The sequence below is a fragment of the Sinocyclocheilus rhinocerous genome, unplaced genomic scaffold (genome assembly GCF_001515625.1).
Source record: "Sinocyclocheilus rhinocerous isolate Xijiao unplaced genomic scaffold, SAMN03320098_v1.1 scaffold835, whole genome shotgun sequence".
Taxonomy (NCBI): domain Eukaryota; kingdom Metazoa; phylum Chordata; class Actinopteri; order Cypriniformes; family Cyprinidae; genus Sinocyclocheilus; species Sinocyclocheilus rhinocerous.
The window spans coordinates 1,544,676-1,569,774 of record NW_015647431.1 but is presented as its reverse complement, the minus strand read 5'-3'; the positions used below and the strand labels follow the sequence as shown (position 1 = coordinate 1,569,774).

Below are 25,099 nucleotides of genomic sequence, written 5' to 3'. Positions count from 1 at the left end.
AAAAAAAATTAACTTAAATGATTTTAACAAATGGCTGCAATATAACAAAGAGTGAAAAATTTAAGGGGGTCTGAATACTTTCCATACCCACTGTATATATACATATATATATATATATATATATATATATGTTAATTTATATAAATAATATTAATTTAATAATATTATTATTAAATATATACAACATAAAGTTGATTTAACTAATTGATTATTAAAGAAACTTTTTTTCTTTTCGGTTTCAGTTTTTGGTTAAATGAAAACTGGGAATAATCTATTTCTATGTACAAGTTACTCTAATATATAATCTCTTTAACTATTATAGAGGGGAAAAAAAGAGAAAAAATAATATAGTTATTTTTAATACAAAAATTGTTCATGTTTTATGTTAACACGGACTATCAGCCCAACATGTTATGCTGTCTTGGAGTCTTCCATGAATTTCTATTTGTATGACACACAGAATTGTTATCTCTGTTCCAAACGGTTCCATTTCAGTTAGGATGTTGCCTTAGAAGGCAGCTGCCTATGTAGGGCAAGACTGCTCACTAGGTTTCGTAACAGAATTTGAGAGTGTGCATGTATGTGTGAGTTCACTTTGGCCTGTACTGTCCAGCAATTTGTCTCTCTTTATAACTCGGCTTGTTGTTTATTTGAGCTTTACTTTGGAAGGATAATTAATGGCGCCCTAAAGCATTTCTAATGAATGATCTCTTGGCTCTCACCCAGCCTTGTCTGATTTAACAGTCCTGATTGTATCTGTATGGGAGGTCCGTTTACCCGAAGTAAAACATGGCTCGACCCCTCTTATTACCATTAACGGCCACCTGTATAAATGGCACTGTCAACAGGTCATCTTTATATGTCCAGCACTCACAGTATTGATGTAAACTTACTAGAAAGTTTCCATTTGCCGGCCTGTGAATTAGTGGGTTTATTCTGGCGCTTATATAAAATAAACTACTCCTCACACAAGTTGTCATCTCATCGAGCAGCCTTTAGCGTTGTACATCCTCTGGGCACCATGAGCTCGACACAGCTGCTTTCCCCTCTCTCCACACCCCAAAGCATTTAATAAGATACAGAGCTCTGTTTTATGCATGTTAATCTGCTTGAGAATGAATGAACTTCCATAATCGTCAAATTTAAGTCAGTATGGTCTGGAGCAATTTAAATTACTCCGCAGATTTATTAGGAATTAAATGTTATGTTCATTTAACTTGCAGCCATATTTCGAGTAAAATCTTGTGTTGTGCATGATTTAAATTTCACTAAATGACTTGGTTTTGGTTAGGATAATTTAAGGTGAGTTTTAATGGTACACAACTGTTCAAAAGTTTGTGGTCTGTAAGATTTTTTTGTTGTTGTTGAAAAGTAAAATCTGCATTTAATCGCTTGTAAATACAGTAAAACAGTAATTTTGTAAAATATTATTACTATTTAAAAAACTTGTTTTCTATTGTAATATATGTTCAAATGTAATTTATTTCTGTGATCAAAGCTGAATTTTCAGCATCATTACTCCAGTCTTCAGTGTCACATGATCTTCAGAAATCATTCTAATATACTGATTTGCTGCTCAAGAAACATTTCTGATTATTATCAATGTTGAAAACAGTGCTGCTTCATATTTTTGTGGACAACGTGATACATGTTTTTGATGAATAGAAGGTTAAAAAAGCATTGATTTAAAATGGATATCTTTTGTACCAATGTAAAAATATTTACTGTGACTTTTTATCAGTGTAATGCATCCTTGCTGAAAATAACTATTTATTATTTTCACCAAAAAAAAAGCCAAACATTTATTGTAAAGAAAAGCACATTTTGCAGAAGGAAGTTTGTCAGATTTGAAGTGATAAAGCAGTAAATATGTGTTGAAAGTGTTGAAAATGAAGACACAAAGTATTGTGACACTGTGTTTGTGAACCGCTAATGGAACATGTCAGTGGTTAATGTGGTTTTCTACACCAGTTAGATTACTCTTCTTCTGTCTTTGGTTCACAGGCCTCTGGAGCTGCAGTATAAATATGGTAATCTCAGTAAAGGCGAGTGTAAACCTGGTTACGCAGAGGCCAAGATGACTTCAATCTATCCAAAGTAAGCTGATCCCATCGTACATGTGTGAAATACTGGAAGTTCACAATATTATATTTGTAAATGTGCATGCAGACACGCACCTCATTCTTCTGCCGTTTACAGCCCTGCAATTTAGATAAATAATTTCGATTTAGATGAATGACATTAAAGGGTTAGTTCACCCAAAAATGAAAATTAGCTTGTGTTTTCGACTTGTGGACTGTTCAACTGCAACACCCGCTGACTGCAATGATAGAGCTTGGAATAGCCAGGACAATTTTTAATATAACTCCGACTCGATTCGTCTGAAAGAAGAAAGTCATATACACCTAGGATGCCTCGGGGGTGAGTAAAACACAAGCAAATTTTCATTTTTGGGTGAACTAACCCTTTAAGACAAGGAACTTGAAAGTACAAAGAGTTTACTCTTCTTGACCTTTCCGAGAAATTACAAGATTTCTTTATCGGTTCAATACAAGCATTTCTGGTCAGTTACTGGCAAGCTGGTTACTGTTGCAGATACATGAGCTCGACCAGATGAAATCATCTTGAAAGTGCACAGAACAAATCTTATACTGGTAACCAGCAATACAGTTTTAACTGGTTTTAACCAGCTTTACAGGTTAAGGCTGTTTATGTGTGTTTGTTTGTTTTTCAGAAGGCGTGAGAACATACAGTAGAAAGGAAGAGAACCGTTATCACAGTTTTGTTGGCTACATAAGACTTGACCTTGTTCTTGGAATATGTCTTTTCTTTTTATAATAGTGCATCACTTCATGTGTGTTGTGTAGTTTGTCTTCAACCCATTACACAGTGAGGATGCAGTGCTCTTGAGAGGAGCATAAAAAGACATTTCTTTTCTCTTTTAAATAATTCAGTGTCCGAGAAGATTCCCCACCGTGAATGCTCTTTATCCCCTATATGTTGATTTAAGGCATGTTTCAGGACTGTGTCCAGTTCTTTTTTTGGGTCTGTTGTGCTCCTCTGGGCTCCCAGTGCGTGAGAAACCCGCGCTTCTGATTCACACGACTGACACGCAAAGCTTTCCTTTAGCTGCAAGATTTCTGCCTGTCCCTTTGAGATTAATATAAACCACAATTATGGATCTTATTAATTCTTATATTATCAGAATCCTTTTAAAATCACACTTTTTTTAAATTCTTATGTGGGCTGCATACATACATTTGATTGTGTGTTGAACTTTTGGTTGATTTTTGGTTTTCTGGTTCTTGGTTCAGGTCATGGCATCACAATCAGAAATTGAAATACATAGTTAATAGTTTATTTTTAGAACTGGATTTTTTCATTTGTGACATTATTTTCATGGCAATTTGGCCAAGCACATTTTCTGCATTTCTGTCTGGACATTTTACTTGAGTTTTTTTCCTTGTAATTCTCATTAAAAAAATATTATTATTAATAAATAATGCAATTAATAAAAATAATCAGTTCTGCCATAATAATGTAGTAACTATAGATTAGTTCTGGTCATTGTGCAACATAAACATTTCAATGGAACATTTTTATAGATAAAGGAAAGGATGATTTTTCTTTCATGTTTGTTTTTATTTGTTTAAAACATTATTTTCATCATTTACTTCAAATATTAACCACCATTCATATGAAAGTTTACTTTCGTTAGTTCATCCAAAAAAGATAGTTTTGTCATCATTTACTCCCCCTCATGTCATTTCAAACCTGTATGACTTTCTTTCTTCTGTGGAACATAAAAGAAGATAATTTGAGAAATGTCTTAGTTTTTTTTTTTTTTTTCATACAATGGAAGTCAATGCTGACCAACACAGTTTGGTTACCAACATTCTTCGAAAATGTGTTTTATGTTCCGCAAAAGAAAGGAAGTCACACATGCTTGAAATGACATTAGGGGGAGTAAATGCTGACATAATTTTCATTTCTGGGTGAACTGTCCCTTTAAATAGAGCTGAGTTGTGTAAAAATGGGGCTCAGGGCCAGATCACATGACTCAGGTTGGTCTTGATGCTGAACCTTTCTGGGTTAAGTGGAGTCAGATGGGAATATTAAATAGACCATGACATCTACAGTATTTGTTGAGACACTAAACGTACGACATCTAGTTAGCCATGTAATTAGCATCTGACATGCTTTGTTGAACATGATCCGGCGACCTGTTTACAGTCTGAACACTTCTCTGGAAATAAAAGCACAAATTCAGCCAACCAGTAATAATCAAGCGCACACGTATATACGTGCTTACAGCATCACATACCAGTTACGTTTGAGTCATACATGCATCCTGTCATAAATAGGCCTAGTGTATGACAACTCTTTCGTAGCTCAGAAGACTTATCAGTTCTATTTAAATCATTTGTATTGAACTTTGATCCTTGATATCAGTGTCCTTTGAAGAGATATAAATGAGTCAGAATTAAAGGAGTCAGTTTACACGGTTCAAAGACAAAAGCAGTTTCAAGCATTAAAAAATGAAAGTTTAATACAGCTTTAATTTTTGTTTGTGTTTTTCATACGTTAGAATTTGTCCTGTCTAATTTCTTTTTTTTTCCTGAGCAAAAATTGATGACAGATTTTTACCGTGATTTAGAGTAGACGCCCACTAAAATGTCATTCAGTGTAATGATAATAGTTCATATAACAATAAATCTTGTCAGTCATATAGGTAGATGACGTTTAAAGACTATTAAAGGATCACAATGCAGCCCTGAAAAACGAATCAATTGTCATTTTAAATCTTTGCCACAATCCTTCAAACCACTAGGTTTTATCCATTTGTAAGCAAGACGTTTTTAATCATTTAAAATATAATTAAATTTAATATGATCGCGTATTCTTTTATATATTTTAATAAGTACATCTATCACTCTGAATGAAGATGGAACATTATTTCACCCATATCTTGACATTTTTTTGGCTATTGCTACAAATATACCCCAGCGACTTAAGACTGGTTTTGAGCTCCAGGGTTGCATATACTATTTGAAACATTACAATAGAACATTTAATATGTTTTCTGTGTATATAAAATCACTTTTGTAAATTTAATTTGATATGCCGTCTTTGACCTACAGTCAAATATAAAATGAATGTGGATAGCTGCTCAAAGAATTTGATGACAATAGAACATTTAATATGTTTTCTGTGTATATAAAATCACTTTTGTAAATTTAATTTGATATGCCATCTTTGACCTACAGTCAAATATAAAATGAATGTGGATAGCTGCTCAAAGAATTTGATGAGAACGTTCATATTGAGATCTCTGATTTTTCAGACTTCGGTATCTTTGCAGATCTGAGCACAATTTTAGTCATTTAATACCTTTTGAAAATGTTCTTGGCAACAGTCTCTAAGAAACACTTTTTATGTTTTGTTTTAATAGCGAGAAGGTTAAACTTCCATCTAAATTGATTGAAACACCTCCTGAAACTTCCTGAAAAGGTTCATCTCAACATATGTTCTGTGAAAATATGGCCTTTTAAAAATTGGTATTATTATCAAATGAATATCCGATTACAATTTAGGACTCGCATATGCTGTAATCCTAGTAATTATGAAGGGTTCACGGACTTTTCTCACAAGTGTACGTGTTTGGAAGATCAAGCCGGTGAGAAACGCGGGAGTGTGTGTCACCTTCACTTAAACTGTTGGGATGTGAGGAAGCGCAGAGTCTCAGCTGTGGTCGTGGGAATCGAATACACCGGACCACCTGTGTCATTAGTGCATTACTCCAGGGGTTGGACAGCTGCGTACAGCATGACGGAAGTGTTCAGGTGTTGTTTTGTCAGCCAGTCAAATGTTCGGGGTAGTTTGTGACGTGGATAGTTGTATCAGGTGCGCGCTGGGTGGAGGATGTTGACAGAAATCAGGGCGTTTCTCTATGAAATGCAGCTTTGCCAGGTGGTATTTGTGGCCGGAATGGGAAAGTATTTTATTAGCATGATTGTAGAACATGTTAGGTGTGCGTGCTACATAGCACAGAACAATAAAGCCATTTTTGTAAAGAAGTACTTGAGACCTATTATAATGCAGTTTGTCTTCTATTCCTTGTCAGTGTTGGGGGTAATGCATTACAAATAACGCGAGTTACGTAATCAGATTACTTTTTTCAAGTAACAAGTAAAGTAACGCATTACTTTCCATAAAAAGTAACTAAGTAACGTAATTAGTTACTTTTTTATGGAGTAACGCAATACTGTAATGCATTACTTTCCATAAAAAGTAACTAAGTAACGTAATTAGTTACTTTTTTATGGAGTAACGCAATACTGTAATGCATTACTTTTAAAAGTAACTTTCCCCAACACTGTTCCTTGTATACTCTTTTCTTATTTTTCTTGTATATTAGAGAGCGGTTTTGGAGAGTAACTAACTAAAAGTAACTTATAACTTCACAGCACTTTACAGTAGTGTGACGGCAGCTGTTTTATAATAGTGTAGCTTTTCCGGTTAAATGCTTTTTCCGGGAGGTAGTGGTATTTTTTATTTTTTTTTTAGATTTTAGATTTAAATTTTTTCTATTATTATTCTAATTCTTTTAATTTTCAGTTATGCACATTTTCTGTAATGGATTTTTTTTCTCATTAAGTTGTGATACAGTACTTGTTACACAGTTATTGTTTAAAATGATAATTTCCTTGTCACAATGTACAAAAATGTGTCCAACAATAAATACATTTCTAATATATAAATACATTTTCTATTTTTAATCATTTATAATAAAAATGAATATTATAATTTTTTTTAAATACTGTTAATACTACTAATAAAAATCAATTCTGCCAAGGAATATAGTTCATTCGTATAAATACTCTAGCTTATTTTCAGTTTTATCAGTATATAATCCGTCATCGTTTACATTTGCATTAAATATAATTAAACACAGAAGTGCACGCTCCTTTATATCCATTTCAGAAATATTGTTATTGAATGTTGAAGTACTAATTTCTGTTCACTCTTTCAAATAGAATTTTGAAATACAGCCAAAAAACTAAAAATAGCACTTCAGATGTGAATTTTTGGTGGAAAACATTTCAGTGCATCCATAGTTTTTGTACCAAAAAATTTTCAAATAAATGATCTCATAGTTATATATATTTAAAAAGATGTTGCCCCCTTAAATAACTACTGTAGTGTAGCAAAGTGCTTTTTTAAAAGTGTAGCTGGACTGTAGTCTAACGTCTGTAGATGAGTAGCTTGTAGTTTGGTGATCTCAGCTCCTTATAAGTCTCTGTGCATGTTTAGAGGAAAGGTCAGGTTTAGGCCGGACTAGACATTCCAGTGCTCATCTCCTACCAACCGATAAACACACTGGATTATGGGTAATGCGAACTACGTAATCCTTTAAAATATTCCACTGGTTATCAAAATATCGCAACCCTGTTCTCATACAGACTGTGGAGTGATAGTGTGCTTGTTTTGACTTGTGTTTTCTCTCTTTGTCTTTTATTGTTTTAGGTTTTCAAAACCAGCCCCCATGTTCCTCGATCCAAATTTCAAGAGGCTATCAAATATCACCAGTTACACGCCTCCGTTTGGAGTCAGAACACAAGGTATTTCTTCCTTTCTGAGTTGCTTTGAGTCTGCTTTTATTTCACGTTTATTTCCGCCATGCTATATCACAAGAGGAGGGAAAAAACATGCCATTGAAGCATATTTTCATTTCAAATTTTTAGATATTTTTTAACTTTAGTTTTCATTGAGAAAAACAATATAAGTGAATTTAATTAAAACAATTAAAAAACAATGTTTCATTATTTAATTCTTTGTTTAATATATTTTAATATAATATAGTTGGATATAATGCAACATTTACTTTTTGTCCACAGCCCTCAATCAAGTTCGATTTTGTCCTTTCGTATTTAAAAGTTTAGGCACTTCTTTACTCAGAAAACTGCTGTGGCAAAAGTAACACTGAGTTGGAGGAGTTGCAGTTTTTCCATTGTCAGCGCTGTTGGTTTCATTAGCAGATGATCCAATTAAACATGTTAACCATGTATCTTGTGTAAACAATAGAACAATCATAAGTCAAACACTTTATTCAGACGGGCCTAGTTCTCCCTGAGGAGGTCGAGTAAATTAGTGTTTCACAAGACGTGCTTTGTCATTTCAAACACGCCTGTGTTTTTCTCACACAACCGCTGTAAAAATCACAAAGGAAATTGCAATCTGTTGTTCAGTCAGAGGTCCTCTGAGAAATCTAATGCTGGAATAGGAATGGATAGGAATGTCAGTGATTGTTAAACATTTGTGTTTTCAAATATTTTCCCACAAAGACGTCTATGATTATATGAAAGTAAAATGTACTCTAAGCGGTTATGTTGTTCTTCATCAAGGGTCCATTATTAAGGCGAAAAGCATCTTTCTAATTTGATGACTGTTCAAAAGTAGCCGTGCATCTTAAGAATTCAAACATTTTCTTTGTTTAACACTGAAAAAACATTGTCATAATGCAGCAGTCCAGGATGGGCTCAAGCATTAATTCTCCGCATTCTTTATTTATTTATTTATTTATTTATGCATGCATCAGTTGCATACACAACTGGTCATAAATTTGGAATAATTAAGATTTTTAAATAATTTTGAAAGCAGTCTTATACTCACGAAGGCTGCATTTATTTGATCAAAATAAGTAATTAAAAACTGTTATATTATGAAATATTGTTACATTTTAAAATAAGTGTTTTCTATGTGAATATATTTTAAAATGTAATTTATTTCTGTGATCAAAGCTGAATTTTCAGCATCATTACTCCAGTCTTCAGTGTCACATGATCCTTCAGAAATCATTCTAATATGCTGATTTGCTGATCAGTTGTTAGCAATTAATACTGATGCACAGTTATTAATAATGGTTATTATATTTTTCAGTGTTGAAAACTGAAAAAAACTGAAAACTGAAACCATGATTTTTTTTTTCAGGATTCTTTGATGAATAGAAAGTTCAAAAGAACTGTTTTTATTTAAAATAGTAATCTTTGTTAACATTATAAATGTCTTTACTGTCACTTTTGATCAATTTAATGCTTCCTTACTGAATAAAAGTGTTAATTTCTTTTTTTTATCTTACTTACCTCAAACTTTTGAACGATAATGTTTCATGGTTTCTAAAACATTAAAAAATAATAATAATTATAATAATTATTCCAAACTTTTGACTAATATTATATGTACATAAATGAATCCTTTCAAGATGATTTCATGTAGCTTTAAAAAAAGCTAAATAAAAAACCAAACAAACAATAAAACTAAGGATATGCCAATATATTTCCCCATAGATTAATGTTTACACATGACATACAAATGAAGCTAATGTCCACTTAACCAGTCACCAAGGGCTCATGCAAGAAAGATGGAAGCCATTTCCCCGTGGCATCTATTCAATCAGGTTTTCAGTGGTTCTTTCATCCGGTGTGCTTACAGAAGTTTAAAGCAGAAACACGAGGCATTTCTACTTTCCAATCACCTTCATTCATGCCTGCCCTGGAGGTTTTGGGTGTAATTGCCTTCCAGCCTGTTTAAATCACAAATGTGCATGTTAAGTGATGAGTTCTGCTCTGACTCTGTTTAGCTGCTTTGGCAGATGCGTGGGACATTAAGAGCAGAGCTGTCGGCATCTCTGCATCCATCCTGCTGAGGTTTCTCAAGCCGTGCCTTTCAGCAGAAACACTTACACGTGAATTACGAGTCTATGTGGGAATTACTGCTGTCTAATGTGATGTTGAGATGAAAACCCACTTTAAATGCTGCTCATGCTTTTGAACAAAGCCCTAACCCTATGGATTCAACTTTTTATGCTGCAGACATTAATGATGCCTTAAATAGTGTGGCATGTTGAGGAAAGGTGTGCTATTACTTTTCCAAGTGATCTGGATGATGTTGTTTGGCAGGCAGACTATAAAATGGACCAAGAATGACTCCGATCAATGGATTTGTTGTTGTGGACTTGACATTCAAATCCCGTTCTATTATCTTTAGCATAAAGAGCTTTTTTTCTCGAGTGGAAAGCCTTTCGGTTTTACTAAAAATAGCACGGTGGATTGTGCATAAGATAAAGGGTGTTCTGAACTTTAGGGTTTTTCCTCATTCTTGAGTGTGTCTGAAGCTGTGATGTAGAATCTTTCCCAGGAGGCCACAGCATTGTTGGCAGCGTGTGACCGGGCTGCTTTAGAAATGTCCCCCACCCAAAAATTTCAATTTGCTGAAAATTTACTCACCCTCAGGCCGTCCAAAATGTTAATGGGTTTGTCTGTTCATCAGAACAGATTTGGAGAAATGTAGCATTGCATCAGTGTCTCAGCAATGGATGCTCTGCAGTGAATGGGTGCCGTCAGAATGAGAGTCCAAACAGCTGATAAAAACATCACAGTAATCCACAAGTAATCCACAACACTCCAGTCCATCAGTTAACGTCTTGTAAAGCCAAAAGCTGTGTGTTTGTAAGAAACAAATCCATCGTTTTTGACCATTTTCCCTCGTAAACAGTGCTTGATCTGTGCATATTTCTCTCCTGATTCAGGCGAGACATCTTTTTCACTGGAGAAAGCAATATTATGGATAGAGGACTCAAATTTTAGCTGGAAGCAATGGTCTTAAATGATGGATTTGTTTCTTACAAACACACAGCTTTTCTCAAGACATTAACTGATGGACTGGAGTGGTGTGGATTACTTGTGATGTTTTTATCAGCTGTTTGGACTCTCATTCTGACGGCACCCATTCACTGCAGAGGAGCCATTGCTGAGACACTGATGGAATGCTACATTTCTCCAAATCTGTTCTTTAGAAGAAACAAACTCCTCTACATCTTGGATGGCCTGAGGGGGGAGTAAATGTTTAATTTTGGGTAAACTATTCCTTTAATGCAATCCAACATTCATGCATAATTCACAAAGATCTTCCATCCTAAATATTATGTACAGTTAGTATAATTGAAAGCCAAATCATGCTGCATAAATATGCTAAGGGTTGCCATGAGGAATAAGTGGGCGGAATGACTTATATCGAATCACAGTACGAGTAATTTTAGTCAATGTAGAAGACGCCTCAATGCACTGTGGTTTAGAAACAGCTGCTCATCACAGCATAAACTGAGTAACTTTCTGCTAACCTTCAGCTACTTATAATCTCACAATTGAGTTATTTCTGTTAGAAAATCAAATAATCGAAATAAAAAAATAAACCGCTGTTTTGTTCAGACCTCTGAGGCTCTGGTGTGTTTTTATGTAGTTTTTCTCTCTAAATACGTAAATAATTGTTTTCTCTGTCCACAGAAAAGATCATCGATCATATTTTACAAGCTACAAAGAGATATTCACTAGGTTCAGAACTGGACAGGTAACTAATGTACACATAAACACCAAAACACAATCTCACTCACTCCTTTGCTTTTACAAGAACATATCATTTGTTTATTACATGATGAACCATATCTCATATGTGACCCTGGACCACAAAATCAGTCATAAGGGTCAATTTTTTTAAATTGAGATGTATACATCATCTGAAAGTTGAATAAATAAGCTTTCCATTGATGTATGGTTTGTTATGATAGGACAATATTTGGCCGAGATACAACTATTTGAAAATCTGGAATCTGAGGGTGCAAAAAAAATCAAAATATTGTGAAAATCGCCTTTAAAGTTGTCCAAATGAAGTTCTTAGCAATGCATATTACTAATCAAAAATGAAGTTGAAAAATCGATAATTTTGACCCATACAATCTTTTTTTGGCTATTGCTACAAATATACCCCAGCGACTTAAGACTGGTTTTGTGCTCCAGGGTCACATATATTAAAACAATTTAATTTCATTCTCTAAAACTTTAATTCTGTATAGCTGATCATTTTCTTCATTTAATCATGTTTTGTAATTTTCTCCTGTAGTATAAGTTGTAAGAAGTGTATTATTATTGGCAACGGAGGCATTCTGTTCAACAAGTCCCTGGGCTCCCAAATTGATCAATATGATGTTGTTATACGGTAAGTTATTATAAAAGTAAAAAAAATTCTATTGATTTTTTGCTTATTGTTTTTTTTTTCTTCTTTGATAATAAAAGTAGACGTCAACAAAAAATTCTAATTCTAAATCCTAATTCACTACTTGATATTTGGCATGTTAACACAAATCTGTTGTTGTTTCACAGTTGATGAATGATTATGAATACAAACATTAACAGTTAATAATGTTCACAGTTGAATGTTGTACATTATTACAGGAATATAAAGTAAATGAAGGCAGTTTGGATTTCATGTTGATTTGTCCTTTGGTTTAGACTGAACGAGGCTCCAGTGGCCGGGTTCGAGAAGGACGTCGGCTCGAAGACCACCATGCGTATCACCTACCCTGAAGGAGCCATCCAGAAACCTGAGCGCTACGAGAAGAGCTCGCTTTTTGTCTTATCTGCCTTTAAACTCATGGACTTCAAATGGCTGCGTCTCATGGTGTTCAAAGAAAAACTGGTAAGACCACTTATGCTTAATAAACAGACTCAACTCAACTGTTCTATTTTTTATTTAATACATTTTTAAATTAAGTTTTGTGGCTAATTTGATTTCATTTGCATCCAGCAATAGGAATGCAGTATTCTCAGTTTCGTTTTAACATGTTTAATGCTATTCCACAGATTTTCCTTTAAAATCAGCACAGAGAAAAATGTCTGCTGATAAGAAATCAATCAAACTATTTAAAAAGAGGGTTTAAAAAGAGAATTGTCTGATGTACACATGTACCAGTAGGGGGCAGCATAGTGTGTGCTCAGAACACTAATATTACATATGAATGCCTGGGGTCAAAAAATAAGGATTTTATTGAATTAAATTTTTTTTTTTTTTTGGTGGCCCAGTTGTTTTTTCTTGCCCCACCAAGATTTTCACTGGTCCCACCAAAAAAGAATGAGCATTTTTTTAAGCTACATGTTTTTTCATTTTAGAAATAAGTTATGTTCTTTACTTTTTTATTTATTTATTTGTTCATAGAATTTTTTTATTACCATATACAGCTATAATGTAACCATAAATATCAAACACTTTTGCTGGAAAACAATTCCATACAAAGCAAAGCATTACTGATTTTTGCAGGTTTCAACACGTTTTTACTGATGCTTTGAAGATTCTAAAGTCATTTTTGCAGTTTTGATCTGTTTTAGAAAGCTACATATTATTATCTGGTGACATATCAGCAGAATTTGCATTAACAAAGTTTTCAAGGAATAAAAACACATGTGCAAGGTCAATAAGTGTGACATTTTCAAGCCATTGCTGAATCAAATATCTGAGTCAAAAGCTGGCCACTTCTGAAGTTCGGTTTATAAAATATAGGACAGAGGTTTGTCACCACAGGTAACTATGAAACTGCATTTGCATTGTGAGTAGAGTAGAGACGGATGTGGGCTTTGTGTTTGCCATGTCTTTGATATGCATCTGTGTGCGAGGCCGGTGTCTTTGTGAGTCAGCCAGTGTAGCGTTTCCGCAGGTGACTGACAGGAGCTCAGTGATGTGCTTAATTGTGTGGTCCGGGCTGGAGAATGGCCACCTTATCTCCCGGGTTTGGGTTTAGTCAAGCAGCTCTTTCTCTGCGTTATCTCCAGAATGCTAATGAAAATGGCGCACACATCTGGCCTCTCTTCTGTTAGAGGACCTTCTCCCATGATGAAAGCTGACTCTAGTTCACTCAGCTCAAGGACATTTCCGCATTATTTGGATCCCCAGGTCACAGCACTGTAATAAAAGTCACCTGTGTGTGTAACTGGTCTTGAGGAGCTGCTTGTAATATTTGTGTTGCCACACTTTTAGCACTGGATATTTTTCAGTGACTGTATCATAATAATAATATTTTTTTTAAAGTTTAATTTTATTTTATTTTGCAGGCCAGAGAAGGTATAGTGTAGTCTTTTGGTTTTGAATCAGATTTTGACTTCCTGATTCAAAATTGAATGTCACACATGCAAAAAATTCTTCTCCAGTGTTCTTTTTGGAATACTTACAGAGAAACGGCTGTAGAGATTTATGCAAAGCAAACCACATGATGGCCACCCACAGGTTGTGGGAGATCAATTCAGTGTCTGACTTGTATCCTGATAAGGTTAGTGGCTTGGATTTGTTGAGGTGTCTTTAGAAATACTCTATACAGCACCTTTTCCCATGGGCAGCAGCTTGACTGAGTCTTTCTCTTTCTAAAAACACAGATAGCATGCCTTCTGCCTTCTATATCCTACTCCATTAGAATTCCCAACGCCAGCCGAAAAGCCATTAGGGCTAAGAGAGAACTGTCGGTTCGGAGGAGACGAGAGAGAGAAATGAATCTCTTGAATCTGGGACATAAGTGTTTTTGTGTGGGGGGGAAAGTAAAATTTTCAAAATTTAAAGCCACACTCTAAAAAATGCTGGGTTGTTTCAACCCAATTTTGGGTCAAATATGGACTAACCCAACTTTTGGGTTAAATTTTGGTTACATTTTTAAATTAACTTTTTAACCCAACAGTTGGGTTAGTCCATATTTGACCCAAAATTGGGTTGAAACAACCCAGCATTTTTTAGAGTGCATGAAAAAAAGGATCCTAAAGTATAAAAAGTCTAATGTGCTGATTTGGTCCTCGAGAAACATTTCTTATTATCAATGTTGAAAACCGTTTCATATTTTTGTGGAAACAGGCTTTTTTTTCTTTCTGGATTCTTTGATGAATTTAAAATTCCAAAGAATAGAATTGATTAGAAATAGAAATCTTTGTAACATTATAAATGTCTTTACTGTCATTTTTGATCAATTTAGTGCATCCTTGCTGAATAAAAGTCTAGTTGTTGATCCCAAACTTTTGAGCAGTATAGTGAACCACTGCATTAAAAAGTGTTTAAATTGCTATTTTTACAGTGTAATTGCTGCATATGATGGCATTGTAAAGAAAGCTGTAGACTAAATATTCTCCAGTTATGGTTGTACATGAATATACTACAGTAACTATGATATTTTGATAGAAATGTTAACCATGTTCAGTTTTTGAGTATTTAGTGGAAAACATTAACTGAGACATTCATTCACGTCCTACTGCATGCTACAATCACGGCTCTAATTTACACATGAAATTAAGCGGAACGTGTTAATTCGGTGAAGGTTTTGAAGTGTGCAGACCGTCTTGTAAATATTCTTCCGTTCAAAACATTCAGACAGGAATACTGATGAGGATAATTGAGAGGTCAGTAGATGTTTTTCCTTTGTGTGTGTTTATTGGCCGTAGTCTTCGCTTGTGGTTCTTTGACGCAGAAATGCTCTCATTACTTGAATCTCAGTTGATTTGGAATTAAATGGCTGCTATGTCTTCTGAAAGCAAAAGAGCGGCCAAGATATCTTGTCGTAAATGATGCATCCACACAGCTAAATCATCGGTAGTCTTAGCGCAGTCTGTTTAGACTAATGCCACCATATGTGAGATGTTAGGCCAGGCTAAGATCTGCCGCGGAGGTTTTGGTTGCGTCAGCTGTCCTAGCTGTGGACGGGTCGTCGCTGTCCTTTTGCTATTGTCTCCTCTTTGAAATCAGCCTCAAACACGGCCATACAGAAAGGTAAACATGAGCAGGTGGACAAGGGGTCAATAAACTAGCTGCTGTTGTTTCCACTGTTGGTGCAATGAGTCACGTCGAGCTGCTTTGGATGACTAATTGCAGAAGAGAAGGAACATTGAAAGTACATTTTACAAGAGAAGATTAAAAAAGTAGAGGAGAACAGATTGTATTTGAGAAGATAATATTTCATTTGGCTTAGATGATTTGATGCATCTCAAAATTTTAGAACATTCAGGAAGGTTTGAGATCATTTTGAGAGCATTAAAAATAGGGAGAATATTTAAGAATAGATTAGAGAATATTTGAGAAGGTTTGATGTGGCTCAAGAAGAATGAGGAACATTGCAAGAACATTTCACAAGATTTAAAAAATGACTGTAGTTGAAAAGATAAGATTTCATTTGAAGAAAATGATTTGATGTGACTCAAATTTGAGGTCATTCCAGATAGTTTGAGATCATTTGAGAATTTAAGATTACGGAAAATGTAAGAAGATTTGATTATACTCAAGAAGAGAAGGAACATCGCATGAATATTTCACAAGAAGATTAAGAAAGTTATTGACTTTGAAAACATAAGATTTAATTTGATTAAGATGATTTGATGTGACTTAAATTTGAGAACATTCAAAAAAATCTATATTCTTAAAAGGAAGTTTTGATGCGAGTTGAGAAGAGAAGGAACATTGCAAGAACATTTCACAAGAAGATTAAGGAAATGACTGAATTTGAAAAGATTTAATTTAAGATGAATTGATGTGAATGCAATTTTAGAATATTCAAGGTTTAAGATAATTTTAGAACAAATAAGAAGAAATGATTTGAGAAGATAAATTTGAGACTTTAGAAGAATGGAGAAGGAACTTTTTCAGGACATTTCACAAGATGGTTTAAAAAATGAGTGAATTTCAAAAGATGAGATTTAATTTGACTAAGATGATTTGATGTGACTCAAATTTGAGGCCAAGAGAAGAGGGAGAACATTGTAAGGACATTTCACAAGAAGATTAAGAACATGATTGAATTTGAAAATATAAGATATGACTAAGATGATTTGATGTGACTCAAATTTGAGATCATTCAATAAGATTTGAGAAAAAAAAATCTGTAATAAATTCTTATATGTGACCCTGGACCACAAAACCAGTCATAAGGGTCAATTTTTTGAAATTGAGGTTTATACATCATCTGAAAGCTGAATAAATAAGCTTTCCATTGATGTATGGATAGGACAATATTTGGCCGAGATACAACTATTTGAAAATCTGGAATGTGAGGGTGCAAAAAAATCTAAATATTGAGAAAATCTCCTTTAAAGTTGTCCAAATGAAGTTCTTAGCAATGCATATTACTAATCAAAAATTAAGTTTTTATATATTTATGGTAGGAAATTTACAAAATATCTTCATGGAACATGATCTTTACTTAATATCCTAATGATTTTTGGCATAAAAGAAAAATCTATAATTTTGACCCATACAATGTTTTTTTGGCTATTGCTACAAATATACCCCAGCGACTTAAGACTGGTTTTGTGGTCCAGGGTCACATATACTGTTCTCAAATTAAGAAGATCCGATGTGACTTGAGAAGGAACATGACCGAATTTGAAAAGATTTGATGTGACTGAAATTTGAGAACATTCAAGAAGGTTTGAGATCATTTGAGAACATTTAAGAAGGTTTGAGATCATTTGAGAACATTTAAGAAGAGAACATTAGAGAAAAGTTGACTTGAGAAGAATATTTTAAATAAGAACATTTCAAAAGATAAGATTCTGTTTGACTAAGATGATGTGATGGTACTCAAATTTGAGAACATTCAAGAAGGTTTGCGATAATTCGGATTTAATTCAGCTCAAAAAGATACGGTGTGGCTCTAAATGTTTGATTCAACATACTCAAGCTGAAAACTCTTCAGTGGATCCTTCTTTTCTGAAGACATATCCTGAATATAGTTTTTTTTTCCAAACCCTGGTGAGCTCCTATATTCTGTCAGCATTCTCATATGGACCGTTCCTGTGATGCCAAACATGAGGTCTAGGTAGGCAGCTCGCTAGGGTTCGGAACAGAGCTCAAGTCTATGAATCATTAGATGCTTTGTATGACATCTTCAGCTTACACACTGCAATACAATGGTGTTTATGAGTGTCAAGTGTCCTCAGAGCCTGGTGACTCAGACATGAGGAGACAGAGGGCTGGGGGTCAATGTCAGGGTCAGCGGCCCCTGCCACTCCACAGACGTCTGCAGAAAACCACAGTGGTTTATGAATGCCACAGTGTATGTCAGCCCGCTGGAAACTGATGGATTCTGTGATAAAGTCTGCGACTCGCACCTCCAGAGTGTCGGAGCGACTGAGAGCGGCCATTGTAGTGTATGAGCCGTAATGGCTTCCAGCGCAGGGAAACACAGGGCCCACTCCACGCCCACAGGTTACAGCCTAACATCATCACACAAAAATGTGTCAGGAACTCTTTAAACCAAAGGAAGGGAAGTTTGGAGTTTGGGGATTACCCATCAGAGAAAGTATGTGAGTGTGTGCACATCAGATAGTCGGATATGACTGAAAGTAATGACCTGTGATTCGGTTAACTCAGAGTTCAGTCAGTGACTGATTTATTACGTTGATTTAACTCATGAGTCTTTTTCAATTTATTCAGAGATCCATGTGTTCATGAGTAAATCAATCAAAAGTTTTAGTTATGAAACAGAACGTTTCTGGAAGTCAAATGTAATTTATTTTCTCCATAGAGAAATTGAGTTTTGAAGTTTTAAAGATAACAGGCATATAATCTTTCAAGGCGAAGCTACACCATGAGCTTCACCCACGTTTAATATTGTTTATATTTACACCATGTTGATATTGACGAAAAAGCTTGTTGATGAAGGGTTTTTTGATTTCATTAACGACAATGAAAAGACAAAAAACTAAAAGAAAGATAATGATGATTTATTTCAGTGAAAACATGCTGTTAATAAATGCATTGTTTATTCATTCATTCATTTAATTAGTTATTTTTTTCATTTATTTATTTAGTTAGTTATAGTAATAACGACAGCCTATATATTTATCCCTTTTTTTAAGATTTTACATAAAACGCAAAAGAGCCCACATTTTATTTTATTGGGAATAATTATGTATTTTTTTACGCATGTATATTTTAGCATATACTGGGATTACTGTAACAGTGTGCTGGTCTATTTCTTTATAAACCAATGTATAGCTTTATGTTTTGATCTGGTCCTTATGTAAGTGTCTTTCAGTGTGCATAAAAGCTCATCTTTTGGAACTTTTAGAAGTATTTAAAATAATAATTTTTTTAAAAATCATATAATTTAGAAAAAAAATTTCCAGAACTAAGATTGCTGAAAAAAAAGGGCAATCATTGATGCTCTATTTAGAAAATATTTTTCTTAAATTTAACTAATATTTTTTTATTATGTTTTTCATATATATATGCTTATATTCTTCTGTTTATCTCATAAGTTTAATTTTAGACCGCTATTTCACATTTCAGCCAAAATACAGCTTGTTTTGCCGTAGCGCTGTACATTGAGCAGTGTGGTCAGATTAGTTTTCCGCTTGTTGCTACGGCAGTGTTGAGTGACCCTGTCTGTAATACAGCACAATGAGCCATTTGGACGCATCGGCAGACATACATCAGCCAGAGTTCAGAGTTCGTAATCATTAGTCAGCTCTTCTGCAGGTCTGTTTCAAGCTGCTCGGTGATGGGTATCAGAGAAACTCTGCGTACAAAGGCCTCGTGCAATGTAGGAGGTGGATCCTAACACAGGGTGATTGATACAGGGTCTTCCTTGCCTTTGTGGCTTTGTTTGCGCTTCTTGTTTTTCATGGGGCTTTTAAAAGGCCCCTCTCCTCTTCACGGTGCAGGGTATTATGTTCATCTCTCTCTGCCCGAGCCACGTCACATTTTCCACCTGTGTGTTTATGACTCTCACCCTACGAGTCCAGCACCTCTGCTTCAGTGCTCGCTCAAAATATGTCAGGATTTGACCTGCACCTGCTTTCTGCATCCTTAGTAAAGCTGGCCAGGCCTGAAGTATAGTGATGACTTTTATAAGATGACTTCTGAATGTTACTGTTTTTTAAGACTTCAGAAATTAATACATGACAAAAGTTTGTGGTCAGTAAGATTTTTTTTTTTAAAGAAATTAATACTTTTATTCAGCAAGGACACATCAAAGTGCTCAAAAGTGAGAATAAAGACATTTATAATGTTTCAAAAGATTTATATTTCGAATAAATGCTGTTCTTCTGAACTATCCATTCATCAATCCACAGAAATATGAAGCAAAGCGTTAATAATCAGAAATGTTTCTTGAGCAGCAGATCAGCATATTAGAATGATTTCTGAAGATCATGTGACACTGAAGACTGGAGTAATGATGCTGAAAATTCAGCTTTGATCACAGAAATAAATTACATTTTAAAATATTTTCCAATACAAAAGAGTTATTTTGAATTGTAATGTTGAACAATTTTACTGTATCTTTGATCAAATAGATGCAGCCTTGATGAACATAAGAGACTTTCAAAAAAAATCTCACCAACCCCAAACTTTTGAACACTTTTGAGCTACTGTATGAAATCTGATTAAAATTCAAGTTAAATTTAAAGTGCCTCTATTATGCCTCTATTATGCCATTTTTAAGGTTTCCTAATATTGTTTTAGGAGTCTTCTACTATAGGTTTACATGCATGCAAGATCAAAAAAACGCTTTCGTTTTCTCAAAATATGCATTTAATATCACCTCGTTTTCCAACGATTTTCCAACGATTCGTTCAAAGCAGTTCTAAGATTCAGTCTCTCTAAACCCCTCCTTTCCATGAGCCTACTCTGCTCTGATTGGTCAGATGGCTCAGTCTGTTGTGATTGGTCTGTCGGAAACGATACGCCTTTTGCCATAGTTCTGTATTTTGAATGTTCGATAGAAAATATAAACATCAATTATTTATCATACTTACAGGTTGTGATTCAGTGGAGCCAGCCGGTTCAAATAAACTGGGTACTGAGTCATCTCTCAAGAGCAAGTGTTTTGTGAATCCTGTGTTGAACTATCGTGCACTTTCGGCTTTACAGCTTTGCAGATCATTTACATTCACATACAGCTACGTTACACACTGCATGAAAGGCAATATTTAAAAATGGCACTTTTTAAATTCTTGGAAGACTGTTTATGGCGACTGATAGCTGTGATCATATTATACCGCGACACACGTGGTTTGTATTACACCTTGCATCACACATGCTTTGTGTTACACCAGAAAGTAAGGCTCCCTGGGTCAAAGCACTTGTTGTTTTTGTGTAGTTGTGCGACCCACTGTAAAGCCCTTGAAAAGAAAACAGGGCAGGACGTAATTACACTGCGTGTTTATTTGTAGTACCGTGACTTAGGATGCCGTTTGATGAAATCCCACCGGAGTTGTTGCTCCAGAATGTCAAGCGGAGTTACGGCTTCTAACAGTCACACTCTCCCAGGTGAGTTAATAAGGTCCTTCATATTAGCTGCAGGTGAAGTGGGCATCCCACGAGGAGAGCGAGAGCTCTGTGTTCAGACACGCTCTTGGCTCCGACGCTTTGCTAGCGTCACCCTTTTTATTCTTTTATTCAAAGTGAGCGGCTTATTTACTCAGCTGAGAGCGTTATTCAGCGGCCGCGAGTGACTGTTCTGTGTCAGCTTCACTTGTGGCCTTTCTGCGGTTATAATAGCGTATTCACAGAGCAGGAGTGTTTGAAAAGAAAAGCTGGTAAAGACCGTCGGCGAAGTCACGCAGGTTTATTCTTTTCATTTGTTTCTTGTATTAATTCAAGTGTCTTCTGTGTTCCGCTCTTGATGTCTTTCAGCGGAGTATGGAGGGATTCTGGAAGTCCGTGGCACGTGTCGTTCCCAGAGAGCCAGAAGACATACGGATCCTGAACCCGTATTTCATCCAGGAAGCAGCCTTCAAATTCATCGGCCTTCCACACAACAATGGCCTCATGGGAAGAGGGGTGAGGAGCAAACACTGAATAAATATTAAAGCGGTCAATCCAAACCATACTGTCACAGTCAGAATTGAAAACTTTTCTCCTCTTCGAAAAAAGGCCAGGGGCCAGTTGCAGAAACACAGCCTATGTCTTAGGAACTAGTTAGACAAGAGGTAATGCGTCTAACTTTCTGTATTCAATTTATGAATTGAATTTATTTATGAATCTGTAAATGATCTGTGATTCATTTACAAGTCTCATTCACTGTAACTGTATTTTTTCTGGTTATTACTGCAAATTGTCTTTTAACGAAATATTTTATGAAAAACATTATATTTACATTTATGAAAAATGTACAAAAATGTATAAAAATTAATAAAAATGTTTAAAAAAATGTAGAAAAATTATTATATAATAAAAATGTGCTTAAAATACACACACACACACACACACACACAAATACATACTATTTTTTTTATAATTTACAAAACAAAAAAGTTATGATTAGTCTTAAAGAAAAAAATTAGATAATTTGTTTTAAGCCTACTCAAAGCAGTCACAGGTTTATTTTTTGTAACTTTGTTAACGTAATAGTTGTTTCGGGATTTGTGAGTCAGGGTGCAGTGATTAAAGTTTATTACGTTTTTATTTTTACATGCATATATATTTATATATATGCATGTTTTATATATATATATATATATATATATATATTTATTTATTTGTTAAAATATTTGTGTATATATATATATAGATGTATTTCATAAAATATTTTAAGCATTTTATAAAATATTTCTGAGCATTTTATGGAAAATGATGACATGCATGGCAAATAATATTATATATATACAGTATATAGTTTTCTTTTTTTTTACCTGTTTTTACTGTTTCACAAGTCACTCTTGCAATTTCAACAAAACCTCATCTATGATAGTCAGATAGATACTTTTAGATCATTTTCCCTAAAAGTTAACAAACAAACAATAAATAAATAAATAATTCATGTACATGATCAAAATGTACCGAAATGACCCAAAACTCTCTTACACTGGCCCGGGGTCAGCAGGTCATCCTTATTGTGGCACCCCCGAGATGATGTTGAAATGAAGTGTTGGACTGTCACATCTCCACCTGATCCAGAGTCTGTTTGCGCTCTGCTGCCATGGAGATATGATTCGAGGGGCTCGAGCTGTGATGCGTTTCCGGTGTTATCAGCATGCAGGCGGAGTGTCTGGGGCCGGATTAGTCAGGAGAGTGTCTCTCTGTGGTGATAAGACTTTCACATTGAGACTCATCACACCAGCCTCAGTGGATCAGGTGGTGACTGGATGATCCCTCTCTGCTGATACACACACACACACACGTCCCGCTCTGTCTGTGTCTCTGATAAAGTCAGTCACACGGTGCATTATCTTGTCCTGAAGTGTGTGAGCAGTGCACTCAACTACCCTGAGTGTCCAGTCCATGTTCAGTGTTTGCTCAACAAATTTCATCTCATTTCACCATACAGTGTAGTATGAATTAAAACCGTATAGTGATGAATTAAAGCTTGATTGTTTTAATACTAATAGAAAATGAGTACTTGACTACTAATGTTTGTTGTTTTTCATGTTACAACATTCAGACATTTTGCAGTACTTGAATACTTTGTTAAATTACTTTTGCTCAAACAATATAGTTGTAAATACTAACTGCATAAGTTCTAGAGGTGACAGATTTGTATCATTCTTTTGAGACGACTCTTTTCAGTGAATCATTGAAAATTTGGTTTATAAAACTGGTCTGAATGATTTATTTACGAATATGTCTGAATTAGATTTGTAAGTGAATCACAGATCATTTACAGATTTGTATCACTATAATAACTGTATAATTTCTGGTTATTACTGTAAATGTTCTTTTAAATGACCTAGACATCAAAATTTCGATTCAGATTCATCTTGATTTAGAAGAATTTTCTGAATCAGTCAGACATTCTCTAATTCAAGAGTAGTTCAAGACTTTGACTAGTCTAAGCAGTTTATATATCTGTTTATATAAATGTTTATGTTTGTGCATATATAATACAAGTATATATTAAAGCACATTTTTGTTTATTTTTCAAATAATACATTTGTATAATTTTTCACATATAACTGTTTAACTTTCACACTTTTCACTTTTTTTTGTTTTCCATAAAACATTTTCTTAAAAGACAAATTGCAGTAATAACCAGAAACACAATTTTTCTTAATTAATTGTCATTTTTCTTAAACTTGAGGGTTTATGAAGGTATCTTTACCTACATACTCAAGAATGACTGTTGGGTATTTTGTACGCTCTCGCTAAACTGACGTGCAATACTAAAAGTGTTTTGGTTTTTCCAGAATATTCCTACATTGGGGACTGTTGCGATCACGATGGCTCTCCATAACTGTGATGAGGTGGCGGTGGCCGGATTCGGATATGACATGAACACACCTCACGCACCTCTGCACTACTATGAGAAGCTCATGATGTCTGCAATCAAAGAGGTAACAGCAGCACACTGACCTGGTCTGAAGGATCTCTCTCAAACTCTGTTACAAAACTAGTGAGCTATAGTAAAATGCACATATTACACTCTTAGAATTAAAAGAAGGTTTTAACAGAAATACCATAGAAGAACCATTATTGGTTCGCCAAAGGACCTTTCAGTGAACAGTTCTTAAAAGAAGCTTTTTTTATAGTGTGAAGAACATTTTAATAATCTGAAAAACCTTTTTTTCCTTTTGTGCAATAGAAATGTTACATGAATATTTAAGATTTTTCATGGAACCACCGATGCCAATAAAATATTTTTAAAAGTGTATGATGTGTGTGATAACAGATCAAAACAGGAATTCACTGCAGTGGATTTTTCCTTCATATTTTAAATAACTGGAAGATTTTTGTCACTTTCAGGGGCTTTTCTTTTTTTTGCCCTGGAACCTGATTAATTTCTGACCTCTATCTTATCACCGTTAACAGAAAAGTCTTCGGTTTGGCATCTAAAAAGAGTAGAATGTGAATGTAAATGTGTCTGAAGTACACCAGCGATGTCCGCTCGCTGGTTGATGATCTTTGGGAATATCCCGTCCGTTGAGTCACGTCCATAAACAGGTCACATGACCTCATGCTGCTCTCTGTTCCAGGAACATGCAGAAACCCGAGAGGTCAGAGTAATGAGGCAGCATTGGCAGTCTGAGCTGTGTGTGTGTTCTTCTTTCAGTGTTGAGGAAACTACTTTGATACTGTAGCTTTGCCAATCTACTAATAAAATGAAGCAGTCAGATACTACAAGATACTAACAGGGTTCAATAATAAGTCAGTCCAGTAGTTCCTTTTTGTGTGTGTGTGTGTGTGTGTGTGTACCTGTTTTTCTATTCTGGTGGGGACTTAGACCTGAATACACACAGACTCATGGGGACTCGTGTCACGGTGGGGACCTAAATTGAGGTCCCCACGGGTAAACAAGCTAATAAAT

The 25,099-nt window shown here is 34.9% G+C and overlaps 1 protein-coding gene across 4 annotated transcripts in view; it reads left to right on the top strand.

The window, feature by feature from the left end:
* LOC107709084 (CMP-N-acetylneuraminate-beta-1,4-galactoside alpha-2,3-sialyltransferase-like) overlaps nucleotides 1-25,099 on the top strand; it is a 44,082-nt gene that overhangs the window by 16,294 nt on the left and 2,689 nt on the right. For 3 of the 4 annotated variants that reach the window (XM_016513479.1, XM_016513480.1, XM_016513478.1), the window contains 7 exons: nucleotides 2,005-2,097; nucleotides 7,528-7,622; nucleotides 11,343-11,406; nucleotides 11,956-12,051; nucleotides 12,345-12,531; nucleotides 21,493-21,639; nucleotides 23,982-24,128. In XM_016513479.1, coding sequence (XP_016368965.1) covers nucleotides 2,005-2,097; nucleotides 7,528-7,622; nucleotides 11,343-11,406; nucleotides 11,956-12,051; nucleotides 12,345-12,531; nucleotides 21,493-21,639; nucleotides 23,982-24,128 — 829 coding nt within the window. Of the gene's footprint in view, nucleotides 1-2,004; nucleotides 2,098-7,527; nucleotides 7,623-11,342; nucleotides 11,407-11,955; nucleotides 12,052-12,344; nucleotides 12,532-21,492; nucleotides 21,640-21,732; nucleotides 21,789-23,981; nucleotides 24,129-25,099 lie in introns of those variants that run through there. The other variant, XM_016513482.1, reaches the window with a different exon arrangement.